The sequence below is a fragment of the Euprymna scolopes genome, chromosome 29 (genome assembly GCF_053919585.1).
Source record: "Euprymna scolopes isolate OS-2025 chromosome 29, ASM5391958v1, whole genome shotgun sequence".
Classification (NCBI taxonomy): Eukaryota; Metazoa; Mollusca; class Cephalopoda; order Sepiida; family Sepiolidae; genus Euprymna; species Euprymna scolopes.
Window position 1 is genome coordinate 70,679,986 of NC_136510.1, and position 20,327 is coordinate 70,700,312.

The 20,327-nt window shown below is 30.0% G+C and overlaps 1 protein-coding gene across 4 annotated transcripts in view; it reads right to left on the reverse strand.

The window, feature by feature from the left end:
• LOC145252703 (uncharacterized) overlaps nt 1–20,327 on the reverse strand; it is a 118,853-nt gene that overhangs the window by 38,583 nt on the left and 59,943 nt on the right. For 2 of the 4 annotated variants that reach the window (XM_080112530.1, XM_080112531.1), the window contains exons 2-6: nt 17,829–17,942; nt 15,163–15,301; nt 5,808–5,840; nt 4,658–4,866; nt 87–749 (exon numbers count right to left, since the gene is read on the reverse strand). In XM_080112530.1, coding sequence (XP_079968656.1) covers nt 87–749; nt 4,658–4,866; nt 5,808–5,840; nt 15,163–15,203 — 946 coding nt within the window. In that variant the 5' untranslated portion in view covers nt 15,204–15,301; nt 17,829–17,942. The remainder of the gene's footprint in view (nt 1–86; nt 750–4,657; nt 4,867–5,807; nt 5,841–15,162; nt 15,302–17,828; nt 17,943–20,327) is intronic. The other 2 variants (XM_080112532.1, XM_080112529.1) reach the window with 1 other exon arrangement.

The following is a 20,327-nucleotide window of genomic DNA, read 5'->3' on the forward strand; positions in this document are numbered from 1 at the left end:
ATTCTATGAACCAACAAGCTTAGTATTCTTTATGCCTAAATATAGATGCAATAATCATATAAATTGCAAACATTTGGTCCACTTACCATACATGTTTTGTATAGTTGTGGTTTTATCTTTGTTGAAATACTGACCAGCTGACCACAACATAGCTGCAGCGGATGCCATCTTCTGAGACAGAAAGCGTTTCCTGGAGGTGTTGCTGAGTTGCGTGTCATAGCCACTAGAGTTGTTCCTGCTCACTGTAGACTGAAATTCATTTCTATCAAAACCAACTGAACCGGAACGAGAACCTGTTCTATATGAGGACGAAGATTGCTGTCTATAATGGCTACCGAGGTGATCAGCTTCATCACATTGTACAGAGTTACTGCCATAAACATCAGCTGATCTGTCTTTGATAAGGTAGTCTGTGGTGACAGTTTCTCTAGTAATTTCTCTGAAGCCAGTGGAAGCTGCTGGAGCAGCCGATGTAGAGACTGCTGCGGAAGCTGTTGTGGTGGACGAAGATTGAGCTTGGCTCTCATGAGCAGCTTTGCTTGCATTTGCTTCTTTTATTCCCTTTTCCACTTGGCCATGTGAATCCTCATAAATCTCGGTTAGTGTATTTGTTATTTTTGTAATGGTTTTAGTGCTTGAAGAATCATGTTGAAAGTTTTTATTATGTGACTGTCCTTGATGGATCACGGAACTGTAATTCTTGACGGATGAATTTTTGTTATTCTCCAAATGTTCATTATGACTGTTTTCTGGAGAGACAGAGAGAGAAAAAAAAAAAAAAAAAAAAAAAAAATGATTTCAAATGTTTGAATTGACACTATAGAGAAAAATGTCGATTTAAATATCTCTTAAAATATTTTTCATCCAATCCACTAAGTTTGGATGATTTCAGTACTTAGCATCCTATTCAATACATGGATCATGCAATGAATTTAAGTTAAGTTAAAATTGCTTAAGCATGTTTCAAGTACGTGTACATGGAATATTGCCAAAAAATACAAACAACCAATACTTTTATAAATAAACTAAGACCATATACCATGATCTATTGGGTCACAATCATTACCAATATTCTTTGACTTCATTCAAAAATTTCTTAACTGTGACATTTCTTTTAAGACATTATTCTTGCATAACTTAAAATAAGTGTCTTTACTTCTATGTTATTATAACGTAGAAATATTAGTCTTTTTACTTGTATGTAAGAATAAAAAAGACATTGTCATCTAATTGACATGTATGTAAATTAGATGGATACATAGAAAAAAGAAAGTAACTTTTTCTTTAAATGCTGAGAGACATTAATATGTCAATTCAACTAATATCTATGTATTTATCTTGCCTCCTCTCACTAAGAGATGAGTGATTTGTTCAATTTGTTATAAATTATTAAAACTTTTTTTCAGAATAACACTGTACAATTACACATACATGCATGTACAAACACACTAGATGTACCCATTAGATCATTACTAATATTGTTCTACTTTGATTTCATTAAAAAATTCATAAATGGTGACATCTCTTAAAATATTCTTTTTGCATAACTATAAATCTCTTTACTTTCATAGAATATTACAAATAAAAAAAATAATAAAACCGATTTTTCTTTAGAAGCTAATTTTCTTGTAAGCCAAACTGATGAAAGAATTGGATTTTTCAGATAACTATCTAATATCTCTTGTTAGAAATAAAATTCTAGTATGTTTGGTTCAAAGAAAATAAATTCTAATTTTATATGATTATCAATGTAGAATGAAAGCATTTCACCATAAAAATGTTAAAATTCAAGGAAATAAGAAAAGAAAAAACCTTGATCTGTATATATCTAGTTGGATTTTGATGCAGTTAACTTTAATCATGCGCTTGTGTTTCTACAACACAAATTACTGAAATTTTGGGAGTGGACATGATAAAATGAGGTGAGTTTTTCCAGTGAATTTTATGCAATGGTCATGTGGCTAATCAATAGGAGTAGGATCATTTTTAACTTACCATTTTGCAAAAAAAAAAAAAAAAAAAAAAAAAAAAAAATAATCTGACTCAACTTCTCACTCATTAATTTATTTACAAACGATAAAATAAAAATAAGCAAAGAGATCATGGATTCATGTTAAATGAAGGTTGAAAACAAACATTTTTTTTTAAAGTTATCTAAAATTTGAGTTTTGTTTTATAGCATATCAACCCTTTATATGTTGAATCCAATAATTTTGGAAAGATTTTATGCTTACATTTCTCACAAGTCTGTATGAGGCTATGTATTTTTACACATATACTAGCGGGACCTGTGGAAATTCCACAGGGAACTCATTCATATGTAATATATTGACGTTGACATTCTGTAGATGTTCAGTGTAAATGGAAACGCTCTGATATTATTGTAGCTTTTTTGTTAAAACTGCAAATGTATTTTTCTAAGCTAGCACGAACGCCTGGTAAAGCCCGGTCGTAAAGTATGTATATATTTAAATACTTGCAGATTTCGTATATATTTTTACAGAGTTAATGTTCTATCGATTTTTATATGTTATAAAGTTGCGATTTCAAAAATAAAAAATATATATCCATATGACTTGGGTGCATTAGCTTGAATCAAAACCAAAATAAAAACTTATGAAAAAAATATATGCATATATATATATATATAATTTGAGTTCCTTCAGTCATAATCGAAACCAAAATCAAAACTTATGAAGAATTCTTGATAAAATTATTTATAAATAAAATAGATGATTTAATTGCCATCAGTTATAGTCAAAACCGAAACCAAAACTTATGAAGAATTCTTGGTAAAATTATTTATGACACGAAATAGAACATAACAATTAAACGACACGGATGTAAGCGTAACACACAAAAGAACACACACACTATTGTATTAATATATAGATAATACAAATATTTTTATTTTATCTCACCTTCTACAAGCAGAAAATATTGTATTAATACCAATAAATTTAAATGAATAAATGATAATGCTTTTACAACCTCAAAATAGTTTATGCTTATACCATATATATATATATATATATATATATATATATATATACATACCCATTCTCAAACTCTCAGACCAAACTCAATATAGTTCATTTGCATATGTACTTTAAGTTTCTAATAAATTAATATTATGTGACGCACTGTCAGCTATAATTTTATTATAATTATTAATACAATTAAATAGAGATTTTTATTAAAATCTTGTTTTAAAAAAATTTTAGTAATAGATTTTAAAGGGAGATAATTATATGAAACTTCCAGCATGAAATGGTGCTGATAGTGGCAAACAGATACATTTATTTAAGCCAAAAAGCCAAGAAGCTAAAAAGTATTTCTTGTGATTAGACATTTTTTTAAATGATGGGGGGGGGGGGGAATCCATAAACATACAAACACACACATTATATATATATATATATATATATATATATATATATATATATATTACATCAATAGATTTTTTTTTATTAAATAATTTAAAATTTAATTTGATGTTTGTTTGTCTGTTCGTTCCACTTTTTCTTAGAAACTATCAAGTCAATTTGGTTCAAATTTTTCATGGACCATTGTTATAAAGTGCAGCAAACTAAGTATTATATATCTGTTTGATGCATAGTTAAAGTTATAACTCATTGATTTAGAATAAATATTTTATGCCAAATTGATGCCTGAATTTGGTTAAATTTGTTAATTTTTGCATTAATACTAACCTAATAAGGGTTAGTATTTAATGCAAAAATTAACAAATTTAACCAAATTCAAGCATCAATTTGGCATAAAACACTTATTCTAAATCAATGAAATGAGCTATAACTTTTGCCTGTTAAAAACTGGCAAAAAATCTAGTCTTTAAATATTTATTCATGGAGTTTTGTTGTTAGAGTAATTTTTTTTTTTATTGCAAAACATTAAGTTTTCTTTGTCCATTTTGAACTCTGCCTTGACAGAATTCAAAATAGACTTTGTAGCCTCATAGGGAATGCCCTTTTCTCTTGCCTAAAACCTCTTTCTCACAGAAGAGGTGTTGTGAGCCTGTCTCTGCTTTATTATTTTCATGGCAAGTGCTCGTCAGAGCTCCAATCTATGGTTCCCCCTGGCTAAACATTCATGAGAAACACTCATCTAGCTGAAAACACTATCAATAATTTCCCCCACTCTTTATACTGTGCCTAAATCTAAACGTAGATTCCAAGAATAAAGCTCCTTTCTTAGAACTGCACATCTGTGGAACTCTTCCGTTTCCAAGTAAAACATAAACAATTTCTTGATGAGCCGTTCCCCTTAAGTAATCCAATTTACCAAATTTACACTACTAATGATTACTATATTATCTCGTTGAATACCGTACATTCTTTAACCCTTACCCTCGAGTGGCCTCTGAGCCTTGATAAGTGGGGACATCTTTGTTTAAAAAAAAAAAAAAAAAAAAAAAAAGCATCAATATTTGGTGCATTTTAAGGTAAGAAAGCCATTATATTCAGACAGCCTGAACTGGCAGCATTAGTTTAAAATTTTGTACTTGAAAAAAAGAATTATAAAATTCAGTCTAAAATTGCCAGCATTTGACCATAAGAGAGCGTGAGAGGACAGTTCTTTTCTCTACACTTTGATTTAAAAGTTATGTCCTAAAAAGCAAACAATTCTAAAGATTTACCTGATAAATATTCGATGATGCTGCCATCTGACTCTTTGTCCATGGAGAAATCAGGCATTTTCTCCCTGGACCGTAACCAATGAGGATTTGCTATCATTTTCTTTGGAGATTCCTTTTTCCCAAGGAGATTGGAATCTCCATGAATTCGCCGCCGAGACATGTTGGGACTTACGTATGCCTTGCCACCTTTTACATTATTATAGCTCACACTGGAAAAGAAACAAAGGACAAATAAAAGAAAACTGATTTGATGAGTTTTGGTTTATAAAATTAAACTTCTTAATTAAAAATACAAGATTTAATAAATTACTAAGATATTATAAATAAATATCTTAATCCATTGTAAGATACTTAAATGGTGAATAGAGGCTGTAGTTGTAATTATTTCAACCTACAGAGTCCGTAGCCAAAAGATTCAGCTCTAACTGAAAAAAAAAAAACCTCTTTGCTTGTAACAAATTTATTTATACATACAATATTATTTATAGCATTATTTATTTTAAAGATGGTGTAAGATTCTGTAAATTCAAATTTTACATTTCATAACTCTTAAAAAGAAAAAATCAAGTCTTATTAAATTTAACAACACCATGCCACTTAAGAAAGAGAAAAAAAATCATGAAAACTGAAATTTACTTCCAATATAGAAAGGATTCACATAAATTTCATAAACTACACAAATGGGTCAACTCTACAAAATCCTATAACTTTAGTTTTATAAGCTACTATCTTAACATGGTTCTCAGTTATATTTTTGATTTCTTCTAAATATTCTATTCTTTGACCCATTTAGTAATTCACCAAGAATAAAAACCAGAGTCTAAGATTTAAACGTTTTTAAAAAATGTTTTTATTTTTATTTATAAAATTTGGGAAAAATTATTTTTGGTTACAATTGGCCAAGATCAAAGTGTAGTTTCTGTTCTTCAGATGCTGCACTTCCATTTCTTGTTCTCTTTCGGTGGAGGAGCAGTCCTTCACAACCGAGACAATTTTTTATCTTTGTACCTTTTCTCCACGTTAAAAAACGACCCTGGTGTCTAACTGTCCCGTGGGGAGGCATTGTAAATATTTAAAATATGATTAAAAAATAATTTAAGTGTTGCTTTAACCACAAAGATAACATTATACAAAGATATGATAAACTTACCTTCGAGAATATGTGTAATCTGTTTTGGGTTCCCTAAAAAAGAAATTTCAAGATTTGCATTTAATTATTGCAAAATTATTTTACTAATATTTAACTGCTTTAAAATAACTATTTTGAAACAATTCTAAATAAAACTATAAGGGTAAAGATATGAACATTAACCAATACATCCTCATCTATCTTATGAATCTTAATGATTAAAATTTGAACAAATATTTGAAATCTGGATATTTGTTACAAGGGTACAGGTGTTGCCTATTCAATCTATAGTCAAACTGTGGCATGTGTAGAGATAGAAGACATACCATTTGATGTTAAAACTACTTTCTGCTATCTGGATGATAGGCAGTTGTGAACATGCTATCACCGCTTGGTGTTGTGTTGATTGGGAAAGTTTCAGGAAGCGACTGTCAATGCTTAAATCAGGGCAGATTTCCTTCAGGATTCAGAATAAAGTTTTTTTGGTTTGTATTTGCTCTGCCATCTTGCATGACAGTGAAACATAGGCCATAAACGTTTCGATTTGCAGCAGCTTCATGCAATGACCATGTCATGATCATGTGGATGTGCGATAGCAAACTAGAATTAATTCAACCGTGCTTCATCAGGAATTTGGTATTGGTGCAATTTTGAATGTCTTATGCATTCAGCATTTTAGACACTTTGGCCATGGACAAAGGTGCCACCTCTTGCATCCATTCCCTAACACACATAGGTACTAGGAAGCATGGTAGACCAATGAAGTACTATAAGTGATTTGACTGCTCACCCTGGAGTTCAGGACACTCACAGCACATTAAATACTGAAACCAACTGATGATAAACATGCTATAAAATATTTTAATTGCCCATTAATTCTTGAAACTCTTTACTGCATTAAAAACATAGAATATTTCACCATCAATACAGAAAAGGTTTACTTGCATCAAAAAGTTACAAATTGGTAATTTTTTATCTCGTATGTAGACCCCCCACCCATTCAAGTTTTGGCCAGCTTTCATTTGTATATATTGATTTCAAAACTAAATTTTTCATAAAATGGCAAAATGTCATCCAATTGGTAGGAAAGAAAAAAAAAAGAAAAAGGTTTTTGAATGTGGTTGGGATTCTATTATTGTGCAATAACCACAAAGGAAAAGGTGGTATGATAGCTAAGTAACTTCTTTATGCACAAATTCAAACACTGATTAACAAATAGACATTTGAAAACTTCTCGACTACTGGAGATGATCGGAAGATGTGTTGGGAGACTGGAAACAGTGGGAAGTTACATAGGACAGAAATCAATGACATCTTACCACTCATTCAACCATCCTTTGTAGTGGAAAAATAATTTTCTATCATGAAAATAAATTACAATAAAAGAAATTTAAAAATAATCATATTGAAGAAAACTTCAATCAGAATATATTCTTTTATAATTCTTTAAAAGTAAACTTGTATTAAAAATATGTAAAATATTGGATTAGAATTTGCAAGTTATCAATATTTTTTGTGTTTTAAAATTTCCAGTTTTGATATAAATTTTAATAAAAATTTAAAAAAAAGGCACAAATTTTTAAATGTCATGTTAAAAATGTATGTTTAAGTGTTATGCTGAAAAATAAATTGTTTCAAAATGTTTAATTTGTACGTAAATCAACTCCAGTTTATAAAAATTAGTTTTAAGCATTTGTGTTATGAAAACAGAAAAATAGAAAAAAAAAACCAAAACAAAAACATTAGTAATTAAGAAAAAAAGCAAAACATTTATAAAAAAATATAATCAATAAAAAGAAAAATCAAAACACGTGCTAGACCATGATAGTCATAATGTTAAGTAAATTTTTAAAATGCTTCTATACAATCAGTCCACCATGAAAAAAGTGTTAAATAAAAAAATTATTTTTTAATCCAATTTTTGGCATGGAAACCCCAATAGTTATCAACTCATAGAATCTCTGCATTTCGATAACAAAATTAAAAATTATTTATTTATTTTTTACTTAATCCACGATAGTATAATGTCAGGTTTGAACTATGTGCACAACACTAACAGTCACTACTTTGATGTTCAATTGTTGCTGGAATCTTTTCAGGAATTCCAATTTTGGAAAATATAGAATAGGGCAGAAAATTGCCTTAATTTCAAAGGTATAATAAAATTTTTGTTACAGACATATGAAGAAGAAAAAAAAAGTATGTCTATGAAGTATATTAAAATACCATTTATTTTCTATTTCAGGTAATATCCCCCACCCCCACCTCCGGCCCAAAATGAAGTACATCATCCAGTTCTTCTTGAGTTTAAAAATAGTGAGTTCATAAAAACACAGCACTCCTTTCAACACTAAACAGTAACTGTAAAAAACTAAGACAGCAATAACAGGAAATCAATGCAATTCTACAGAGAGCTTTGGTGAACTTTCAAGAAATTTCGAAACTCCAACGACACTGGTCGTCATAACTTAAGTGATATAATTCATAACATCATTTGAACCATACAATATATTTACTATAAAAGTTAGTTTTCTTTTGTTTTGTTTTCTCTTATAATCAATTGTGCTTGTTTTTTTTTCTATTCTTATTACTTTTCGAAATTTGGGTAATTATTCAGTCCCATTTTGAATAAACTGAAAAGTGAAAATATAAATAAAAGAAAAAAGAAAATTTAAACTCATTAAAAAATTTGAACAAAGAATTGCAAAAAAAAATTTTTTAACCAGTTGTTGAAATCACAAAAAATAAAAATAGTAACAGTTTGTGCTATAATCTAATAAAGACAGCAAGAAAATGCCATCAGGTTAGAAGTAAATATGTAAAAGTAATACCTATTGAAGTACAGATTCTAAAAGTTTAAAACTCATGGAGAATCCACACCAAAAATTGGGAATATTTTCATAAGGTGCTTTTTTTCATGATAGGATTTTAAAATCTAGAATCAATAATATGAAGGGAAAACATCTTGGGCATAAAGGAATGTACAGAAGGCTTCAAAAAGAACCCGTCCCCTTTCATTGCAAGAGAGAATGGATGCAATGTAAGGGTGTACTTATGCAGAGAGTACACAGTGAAGCAAGGGATGCAACACTTTAACTAGCATCACTAGCGGCGGACAAGTCCAGGATGACTGGAAATAATGCAGGGATAAGCAGAAAAAGAGCAAGTATTTCCGGGTTTTACTTCTAGACTACTAGTTGCACAACAGAGTCTAGTCTTATTTAATCCATACTTAGAAATGGTGTGATCCATATATCCTCCCAAGGGTGTTAGTGAAAGTGAAACAGTGCCTATAACGGAACTCTAAGTCAGCACGCTGAGCCCACAATCCATAAGTGTGGGCACTACATCACACCCTTACAAAAACTTAAGTCAGATAACTTGAAAAACTACATGATTATTTATAATTAGACATTTTCAGAAGAATTGATTGGATTAAAAAATTTTTTTTTAGACAGTTACGAAATTAAATAAATAAAAAAAATTTAAACATTTAATTGTAAAGTTTTAAATTTGTTTATAAAGTTCATTACTAAAGTCTGTCCATTTCAAAGGCATTTAGTAATTCATGTATAAAACTTCTGACTATTTCAGAAATTTACATTATAAAGTGTTGAAAACAAAAATGTGCACTTTTAAGAATAAAAGAAAACAAGAAAAAACACTCAATGAAGACAACAGCACTACCTGCAACAAACGGGGAGGTAGTGTAATGAGAATTGGTAAAGACAGCAGGAGTCAGAAATAATCAGACAGTCAAAACAAACCGTTTTAATTCAAAGAAAATAATTTAGTCCCAGTAAAACTGATTATTTTGACTGCCCACTTACTTTGGACTCATCCTGTATATCTATGAACATTACAGTTCATCCCTTTTCCAATTTTATTTGTAGTTAATTAGAATTATTCCAGGAATGAAATGTTCTGAGGATATTAAAATTTAATAGAGATCTATCCAAACACAGAAAAAATTCAAGAAAATTATAAACAGTTGACAGGAGCGAACAAGGTTTAGAAAGAAGATAAATTTAAAATCATGAGTCATCTTACGTTAATAGGATTTCTCATTCGAGATAGGAGAACAGAAGGGAAAGAAGTCATGAGCACAAATATCAATTTCTTCTTTAACATTTAATAGCATCATTTATAAATGTTATCTTCATCTTATTTATAACATATTCAGAATGATGATCAATTAAATACTGGACGGGAAGGGGGGATAAAATTGATATTTCAAAGAATACCTACAATGGGCAACTGTGTTTTAGATTCAAGAAGAGAGCATGCACATGTTATTCTTATATTTGCAAAACTTAAACCTACAAAAATTTATATCGTCCGTATTAAAAATAGATTACAAAATAACTTCTGAATTAGGAAATGAATAATTGTCAATAAAACAGGATTCATTCTTTTTTGTTTGTTTTAATTTAAAGATTGTGTATGTATTTTAAAATATTTTGTTATCTTCTATCAAATACTTTTAGGTATTTGATAGAATATAATAAAATACTTTTTTTTTTCGTAAGAAAGAAATACATACATAGTTGGAAAACAGAATTTTGTATTTTTAATGACATTTTTTTTGTATACAATATTTATAAACTAGCAGGACTATATGTAAATTGTACAGTTGATTTATTCCAAGTTATGCATTATTTACTGTTAACATTTCTACTGAAATAATCATCAGGAGTCGCATCTTCTGCTTGGTGCGAATTGTGAACCCATATGACTTATTTTTTGCCATTCTTCCCGATCCAGGGCAAGTTGGTTGATGAACACCCAACTCTTGAGAGATGTCCAATCAAAAACATCTTTTCTTCATCTTCTCCTTAGCTTTCCTCTGCCTCTTTTGCCTTCTAACATGCCCTCAAAGCATAACTTTGACATGCCAGTGATTGATTGTCCGACATAGCCAAAAAGTTTAAGGGTTTTACTTTTGATTTTATCAAATAGAGCAAGTAAAGTAGTTTGATGGAGGGTGGGGATTTTTTTTTTTTTTTGGATTGGGTAAAATAATACATGTATGTTAACATTTTATAATAGTAAGAAAAAAAATTGTCATTTTTTTCCTATAATTTTTATTGCCAGCTAAATATTCTTTAAATGAATAAATGAAAGTCTTCATTGAAAATTATATCAATTTTAATCTTTTTAAAAACAATATTTTTACCAAAAAAATGAGTTAAATGTTTTATATAAATGAAACAAATGTTTTAAATTTTTAATTCATCTATTGAAATAAGTATGACACTCGACTTTTACATTTTAATGCAAACCATTATACATAAAAAATAATTTGATAAAATCAACACTAGGTTCTCTACAGTGCAATGTAGACTACAGTGTACTGTGGATTAAGTAACCGTCGAGAAGCACATGAACCTTTCTCCTGGTGCGATAGGTCCTCAACTAAAGCAAGCAATCAATTTGATTGAAAAATTGGCGAATTAGCCTCTTCTGATGACAAAAATATGGGAGTGTGAAACATTCGTTGATCATCATTCAGTCTTATGGGATGTCAGGTCTGCCTGCTAGTAGTAAAATAATTAAAAAATAGAATAAATTCTTACAATTTTTAAACAGGTAATTTTTAACTTTTTTATATTAATAAAATAGTAGATGCATGTATATGTGTGCAGGTATAAATATTTAACCAATAAACTCTTAAACTACTGGTCACATAACACTGAAATTAACAGAAAATAGTAATCAGACACTAAGGATGGTTTATAATGAATAAAATCTTTGTTTGGATGGATAACGTGTACAGAAACATGTCAGCAAGCTAAAATCAAAATGTTCATTTCAACTTGCCGACATATTTCTATTACTTCTGCACATGCGTAAATTCATTCATAACTTGAAGTGGTTTAATTTTTAAAATTATCTGTCGATAGAAACGCGACTAGAGTACTGATGTTTTTGTTTGGATTCTAGTCGATGGCACCCAAGTCATTTCTGTAACTTTTGAAATCAGTATTTTATATTAGGTACAATATAATATTCAATAGAGAATTAGCTGTGTAATAATACAAAATCTGCATGAATTAAAATATATTTAAACCTATTTTACCTCCCTCCCCACTAGTCTTCAATAAGTTTTCTCATGAAACTGATTATAGAAAATTAGATATTTGTATATCTACCAAGGTGAATGTTATGGTTTTTAGTTGAGTTTGCTCCTTTATGTATAGCCTAGTGTCGAAATCGTTTGACCAATAATCATCAAACTTGGTGAAAATATTGGTCATAATCTAACTGAGTGGATTTAATATTGAGATATCTAGGTCAAAGGTGAAGGTCATAGAAAAGTTGAAAGCCAATTTTGGTGATAACTTTGGTTCCATTAATCATAGAGATTTGCTACTTAAAACCAATGAGTGCTGCATATATGACCTTGACCTTTCACATTGAAATGTGAAGTTAAGGTGAGAATTTTCAAAGAATTTCAACCTGATTTTTACAAATTTTATGTACGAATCTGATGCCTTTTGATAAAAACGGCGATGCAAAATATCAGTCAATTAAACAAATAGTTCTTAAATTATCACCGTTTCCATGACAACTTCAGAAATACTTCATACAGTATGGAGAAGTAAGGCTCATTCTCAGGTTGTCAAAGGTATGTATAACTGATTTATGTTCTTGGTTATATATGTTACTAGCAGGCTGTCCAGCATTACCCGCTCATAAAATATGCTTAAATATGATAAGTTATGCAGATTTCATATTATTATAAAGCCAATACTCTAGTCTATTGATTATTATATTGTACCCAATATATAGTAATGATTTCAAAATTAAAAAAATATGACTTGGGTCCCATCAGCTAGAATCAAAATCAAAACATGTAGCTCTCCAGCATTATTTGTTACCATATGAGGCAAGTCCGTATGCATCTTAAAAACTAATGTAGTTCAAGGTAGAAATGTATATTTGCACAGGTGTAGAAGATACACATTTAATAGACTTACGTCGACTAATTCCAACTTTTTCATTTTGACCTCTTAGCAGGTATTTTTACCAGCTAAAAATCAAATTGTTCCACAGTTCCGAATCCCTTAAATATTAAGTTTCAAGTCTGTAGATCAAAAACTGATAGTTTGGTAGGGACCGTTTCACACAGACAAGGTCACTTTTATACATACATAAATAGCAAGTCACCCAGCATTGCCTGATCGTAAAATATGCTTAAATACGATATTTTAATTTATGCAGATTTTGTATTAATTATTATACAACCAATACTCTATTGATTAATATATTGAGCTCAATATGTAGAAGTGATTTCAAAATTAAAAAACTAAAAAATGACTTGGGTGTGATCAGCTAGAATTGAAACCAAAACAGCTCTCCAGCATTATTTATTGTTATCTGAGCTAAGTCCATATGCTTAGTTATGTTATTAAATGTATATTTGCGCATGGATAGAAGATATACATTTAATAGATTTACGTTTGCATAATTCCAATTTTTTCTATTTTCAACCCTTAGTAAGTATTTTTACTGACTAAAAACAAAATTGAATTTGTTTCACAGGTTCAAATCCCCTATATATTAAGTTTCAAGTTTGTAGACCAAAGGAGTTTCGTAGAGACTATTCTGCACACAATTGAAATGAATGACTTGTTTTGGGGAGGCCTCCTGTTTTGACAAGCTTTGAGGCTTGATCTTTACTCCTGATCTAAAATGGCACATACATCAAATCTGGTGCCAAGGCCGCTGGAAAAATGGTGAGATCCTTCTATCGATCCAGTAGATACCTCACTGCTAATGCAATTCTCTATCTATATAAGAGCCAGGTACATCCAAGGATGGAGTACTGTTGCCACATCTGGGCAGGAGCTGCTAGAAAGGACTTATCCTGACTTGACAGAGTTCAAAACAGACTTCGTAGCCTTGTAGGAGATGTCCTTTCTCTTCCCTTCAACCTATTTCTCACAGAAGAGATATTGCGAGTTTGCTTTATCATTATTTTCATGGCAAATGCTCGTCTGAGCTCCAATCTATGACCCCCCCCAAACTTTCACAAGAAACACTCGCCTAGCTGAAAACACTATCAATTATCCGCCCCCACCCAACTCTTTATCTGTGCCTAAACCTAAATGTAGATTCCATGAACAAAGCTTCTTAGAACTGCATGCCTGTGGAACTGTCCTGTTTTCCTGCTTTCCAGCTGACTACAATATGGTCGTCTTTAAGTCCAACATAAACAAGTTCCACCTTAGTTAACAAATTTACCAAATTTCTATTACTAACGATTACTATAATGTCCAATTAATTACTGTAACTCTTGAACCCTTATCCTCGAGCGGCCTCTGGGCTTTGATAAGTGGTGATGCCTATGGGGGGAAAAAAAAAAAAAAAAAAAAAAGGCCACTTTTATTTATACCTAAAATATCTGAAATTCAAAAATGTTTTAAAATATTTGGAAATGCCAAGTAACAACTTTAGTTGTTTTCAAATAATCATCCACAGATTTTTGTGCCAGTATTTTGTGGATAGCGACAGGATAACTGTATCAAAGTTTTAGTAAAATACATGTGTAAGCCCTTAGATCAATATTTGTTATCGTAGTTTTATAACATTAATCTTTTGTGGCATCATCTGGTGTGCATGGTGGCAAGATATAAACAAGCTCCAGAGATTTAATATTTAGATGACCGGTTGAGCAACAACCATTATTTGTTCCACTTTGATTTCATTGAAAATTCATAAACTTTGATAAATCCATCATTTTCACTTACTCTCAAATGTTTCTTGGTTTTCCCCTGCTACCTCTTTCAATATGACCAAATCAACAAAGTCTCCTTTTCTTCTCATCTTTCTATATTATTCAGATTCAATTTTTAGACATAGAGCAGGTCATCAGCTTTATGCCTGTTTTTAAAATTGACATTATACATCAATCATTCTCATATTTATTTCCATGCAACACATTCTCAACCCTCATTAAAAACTATTAGGTTGAATGAGAGAGAACAGGAGAAATACATAGTTACACAAAAGATGAGTAACTTATTCAGAGAATTGAAGTGAGATGTTCTTCCAAACATAAATTAATCCAAGAACTAAAGAATATTTTTGCAAAAGTTTTATATCATTAAAGTATATAAGAAAAAACCTTTAGGAAACATATGCTGATTAACTCTGCTTTAAAAATAGATTGCGTATTGATTTTTGTTGATTGAAATTTGATATCATTGAATTAAAAAAAAAGTTTAATTTAATATCATTAGCAAATCCAAGAAGATAAAAGGGAAATTTTAATTTTCAAATATTTTTTTTAAAGCAGTAAAAGATGAAAAATAGATATCTGTGCCCATAGTTTTTATGCTGGGAAAAAGAAGTGGTCAATGAGAAATGTTACCTGCGCACCAGCAACGCATTGTTTCCAGTTTCATTCTCCATATCACATTTAATGGGTGAACGTTGTGACGAAGGAGAAGGAAGAAATGCTAACAAAATACTTAAATCTCAATACTTAACATTTGTTGCTCAGCTTTTTTCTAGAAATAAGATAGAAAAGCCCAGTAAACAGTTTTAATCAAGAAAAGAAATACAATTTAACCTGTAATTTAGCAGTAAAAAACAAAATCAATGACAAAGTGAAATAAAGACACAAAAATGATAAAGACAAAAAAGACACACAAAAAAGAGTAAACAAAAACAGACAAAAAAACAAAAAGAAAAAGACACAAAGACAAAAATGACAGAAAATGAAATGCAAAAAAGATGCAAAAAAGACACAAAAAGATGGTTTCTTTTATTGAACAGAAAAGGATATGAGATTCACTTAATCGCTTAATAATTTTCAATGTGTAATCAAATAATTACAAACTATTTTTAGATGGATTATATTTGTCAAGGATTTAAAAGAAATTTGATACAAAATACCAAAAGATTAAAACTATTATACATTGGCAAATATTACATGACAGGAATTCCTATTTGCATTTCTCATCTATACATAACTAACAATAAATACACAATTTTTTTTATTACTATTAATCAAATATTTATTGAAATAAAAAATAAGGGAAAACTATAACTAAAAATTGTATTTAAAAAAATGTAAATATGACTATATTTCTATATTTTAAGTAATAAAAAGTGTTTATAAACACTTGATTTCTTGAAGAGTTGGTTATAAAACAAAATATCAAATTTAATTTTAATAAATGTTTATCTATTAAAATAATTGCAATTGTTTTGGTCTTTAAACCATTAAATTTTGTATTCCATTTTAGTAGTGCTTACTATAAACAATAGACTTTTTTTATTACTTAACATGTACACGCTGGACCGGCGTTTTCTGCTATATGGGATATCTGAACCTACACTTCACCAATATCTGAAGGAAAACATACCAAGCATTACCATCATGACCCCCCCACCCTGTATTTCCTGATGAAGATTCTGTTATGAATCGAAATTTCAAATTTAATTTTTTAAATGAATGTTTATTGAAAAAGAATTCTGCACTTGTTTTGGTCTTTAAACAGTCAAATTTTGATTTTTGCATTCTATATTTTAATTCTGTAAGTACCTGCTAACCTCTGGTAATGTGGAATAAATACAGCTAGTACACAAATAACTACTTTAATTGTTTTTCTTTGGTTAATATCTATTTCATGTAAATTATTTAGAGAACATATTGGAAGTAAAAAAAAAATCAAATATCTCTATGGCATCAGGTTGTGGCCAACATCTTATGAGAGAGTGGTGGTGGTTGATTCCCTAAAAACAACTGAGGAGAAGAGAGTAGAAAGAGTTATTTTGTATAACTCTTCCTGCTACTCTGCAATAGTTACTCTTTGTTCCAGGAAGGCAAAAAAAAAAAAAAAAAAAAATGGACAAAATAAATCATTAAATATTTTGTGCTATTTTATATGATATTTCAAATAGATTATTGCTGGAACAATAATCTCATTGTACAGCAAGTCTTAATAAGAAAAATTTTAACTGAGCCACAAACTTGTTTGATTTACAGATCTATAGAGATAGACTTTGCTTCATATCTTTCTCTCTCTCTCTCTCATATATATATATATATATATATATATATTACACACACACATATACACACCTCACTTAACATCACTTTTCCTTTGTTCTCAGGGTGGAGTGGAGATGTTTTTTTATTTTATCTTACACAAGCTAACTCCAGTCTTCACAGTTCTGCAGGTCAACAGTCTTCAAATTCGACACTGTACGGTCTTGTCCAATAAGTTGTTTCCAAGTTTTTCTTGGCTGACCAACATAAGTGCAATTCAAGAAGGAATATTAGATTTTTTAAAGTTTTTTTTTGTGTGTGTGTGTGTGTGTGTGTGTGTGTGTGTGTGTGTGTGTGTGTGTGTGTGTGTGTGTGTGTGAGAGGGGGGGAGTCTTTTATATACTTTAAATTGAATACAATATTATAACATTAGGATGCACAATGCTTAAAAAGGTACCAGTTTTTATTGAACTTAAACATTCACAAAATCTACATAACTTCAAATCAAATTCTTTTTTTCCAAATTTAATTGCCATGCAATATCATCTTTTTTTATTAGAGTGTGAGAATAATAACAATAACTGGGCTGTCAAGCTTGGTTTTATCGAAAAAACAAAAAATGTAATTCATGGCATCTACTTATGATTTTCTATTAACTGATTATACTTCTTGCTCTCACACATTGATAGAGTATAAAAATAAAGTTAATTACTGATAATTAACTTATTTTTTTGGGGTGGGGTGGGGGGTGAAGGCACTTTTTTAGAAGCATTGTTGAATACATTCTCTTTTCCCACTGGATAGTAATTTGAAGGTTCTACCATCCTTACCAATCAATTACAAAATGTGAATATACATTAAGAGATGTCTTGATTATTTTCAAACATGTACAAAAGTATTGATCTCTAGTTTTTCTTGCAAAGATACTTTTGTCCAGATAAGAAAGTATTTTTTTAATCAAAAATTTACTTTGTTTAGAATTACAAGTTCTATGTAAGATTATCTTCTACTTTGATAAGGTAAGATAAAGAGAAACTCACAGGTCGAACCATTCATACTCCAAATACTGAGAAATATCCAAGGTATCTGAAAGCGTGGAACTATTTTTGGATGAATTGGAGATGCAGCTATCAACGCTTGTATTGAATCGAGCACTGCAAATAGAAAATAAATATAATCAAAAATAGAGAAATAAAAAGTTTTGCGAATAATAATTGACAGTAATAAACAATTTTAGTATGTTATATGGAAAATATTAATTTTTTTCTAAGTAATGCTGCTATATATTGTTTGTGGAAGAAAACCCCAGTAAAGTGCTCAATTAAAAAGAAAACAATTTTCAATATAAGAGCATAATATATTTTAAGAACTTTACAGAACGTCAGAAAAACATCAGTACCGTCGGTTTCAAATCCAATATAGGAGGACCAGTTTATGGTAGCGAAACATTGGACTCTCTTGAGCTTTATATCTTTTTTTTCTGGGAATGGGAAAGAGTTCAATATTTCTTTACCCATAAACTGAACCCGACAGTATGTAGGTTTTTCTGGCCTTCTGTAAAGTGATTATATACGAAAAATATGCTTATTTAATTATATTTCACTTTTTATTAATACCAATCCTCTAATTTATGAAGTTCGACGTACCTATAGAGCAAAAAAAATCTATATTCCAAATTTCAAGATGTTGTTCATCTTACTGTTTATTTCTTTCAGCATGCTAAAATGTTCAGCACCTGTTTTGTAGATATACATACACTCTAGGGATGTACAGATTAGCAAACAGACTGATTACTGATTAATCAGCCTTTGATAATCAGACGATTAATAAGTTTTATCAGCAAATTTTGTTGTAATAAATGATACTAATATTAATTATATTGTAAATGAAGATAAGTAAACTCCTTTTTACTTGTCAGTCAAAATTTATCAAAGAGACATGCATCGTCTACACCATATTATCAAATAACAGGCATGACGCGCTGTTAACTTGTAGACTTTTACAACTGAACTGAATTTGAGTCAAATAGATGTAAGCATATGGAAAATTCCCTTTTCTCTTCCTATTTGAATTTACATTATTATTTTGTACTTTAAATCATTGTTAAAGAAAATTATTACTTCATCTTTCAGTTTTCATATTGAAGAATTCTACAGTAAATTGTGACAATGTGCGAACCGAAAATAAAGCATTCTTCAGTCATACTCTTGTTCCTCATTTTTGGACTTTTGCCACATTTACATATATATTTTTATTTTTCTAATTTAGATAATATATATTTTCTTGAGATAAGTTACTAATTAGATATCAGACATAATTTAAATACATAAAAAAAATGAACTAAATATAGACAACTACTTTCAACCATTATAGCAACCAGTTTCTGCTAGAAGTATTTTGATGTCAATCCTAAAGATAAGACTACAGCTGCGTGCAAGTTATGTGAAACCATCACACCAAATGGTGGCAAATCAGTAAAACCTTTTACGACTAATGTTAAATTATCTCAGAAAGGTTCATCCAAAAGGAGCAACAGTTGCAGATAACAAAAGGAAGCACAATAAATATTCAGAGACAGACATTCCAGGAACAAGTGGCAGCAACTATGAGCCTCCAGCAAAACACCAAACTATTATAGAATCAATATTAGCCAAAAAGAAAGTTCGGGATATTAATGACCACAGGTCACAAGAGATCAATTATCTGATAATAGAAATGATTACTATTGCTATTCAACCATATTTTATAACATCTGACGCTAGAATTTATAGGCATATTGCAAAACTTTGTTCAAATTACAGCATTCCATCAAAAAAGTACATCACTGCAAAATAATCTGATATATTTACAAAAGTAACACAAAAATTCAATTGTCTCTTGATAAAATTAGCATTTCTTTGACTACAAACATTTAGACAGCTGCTACAAATACCATACTCTGGGGTAATTGCACCAAAGCCAGGGGTAATTGTGCCAACTAAAAAAAAAAGTGCCCTTTATATGCTAGTTGGCGTAATTACCCCAAAGTACAGCAATGATCCCTTTCTGAGTTTAACAGCTCATTAGCTTTCAAATGACTTTGAACAGTGCAGAAATGTGCTTAGAGTTGTTACATTTCCTGCTGAACACAGGTGCAAGAATAAGTAAAGAATTGCACAATGTTCTGGATTAATAAAAAAAAAAATCTTCAAAGTTTTCTTAGTCTTGCAGGATTCAGTGACAAATATGGCTGCTGGTGTCAGGAAATATGGTTTAGAATCACCATCGTGCTTCATACATACATTACAATTTTCAATAAATGATGTCAACAAGCTGTTAAGACAATCATTACAACTAACAAAAATATAGTCTCACTTTAATCACTCTCCATTAACAATTGGCGAATTAACTGAAATATAGGATCAACTTAATTTGGAAAAACAAACTCATTCAAGATGTGATCACACAATGGAATTCAACATATATCCTAAACAGAAGTTTAGAATGATGAAAAGCTCTTGTAATGTATGCTGTTAAGATTCCTACCATAACAATTTACC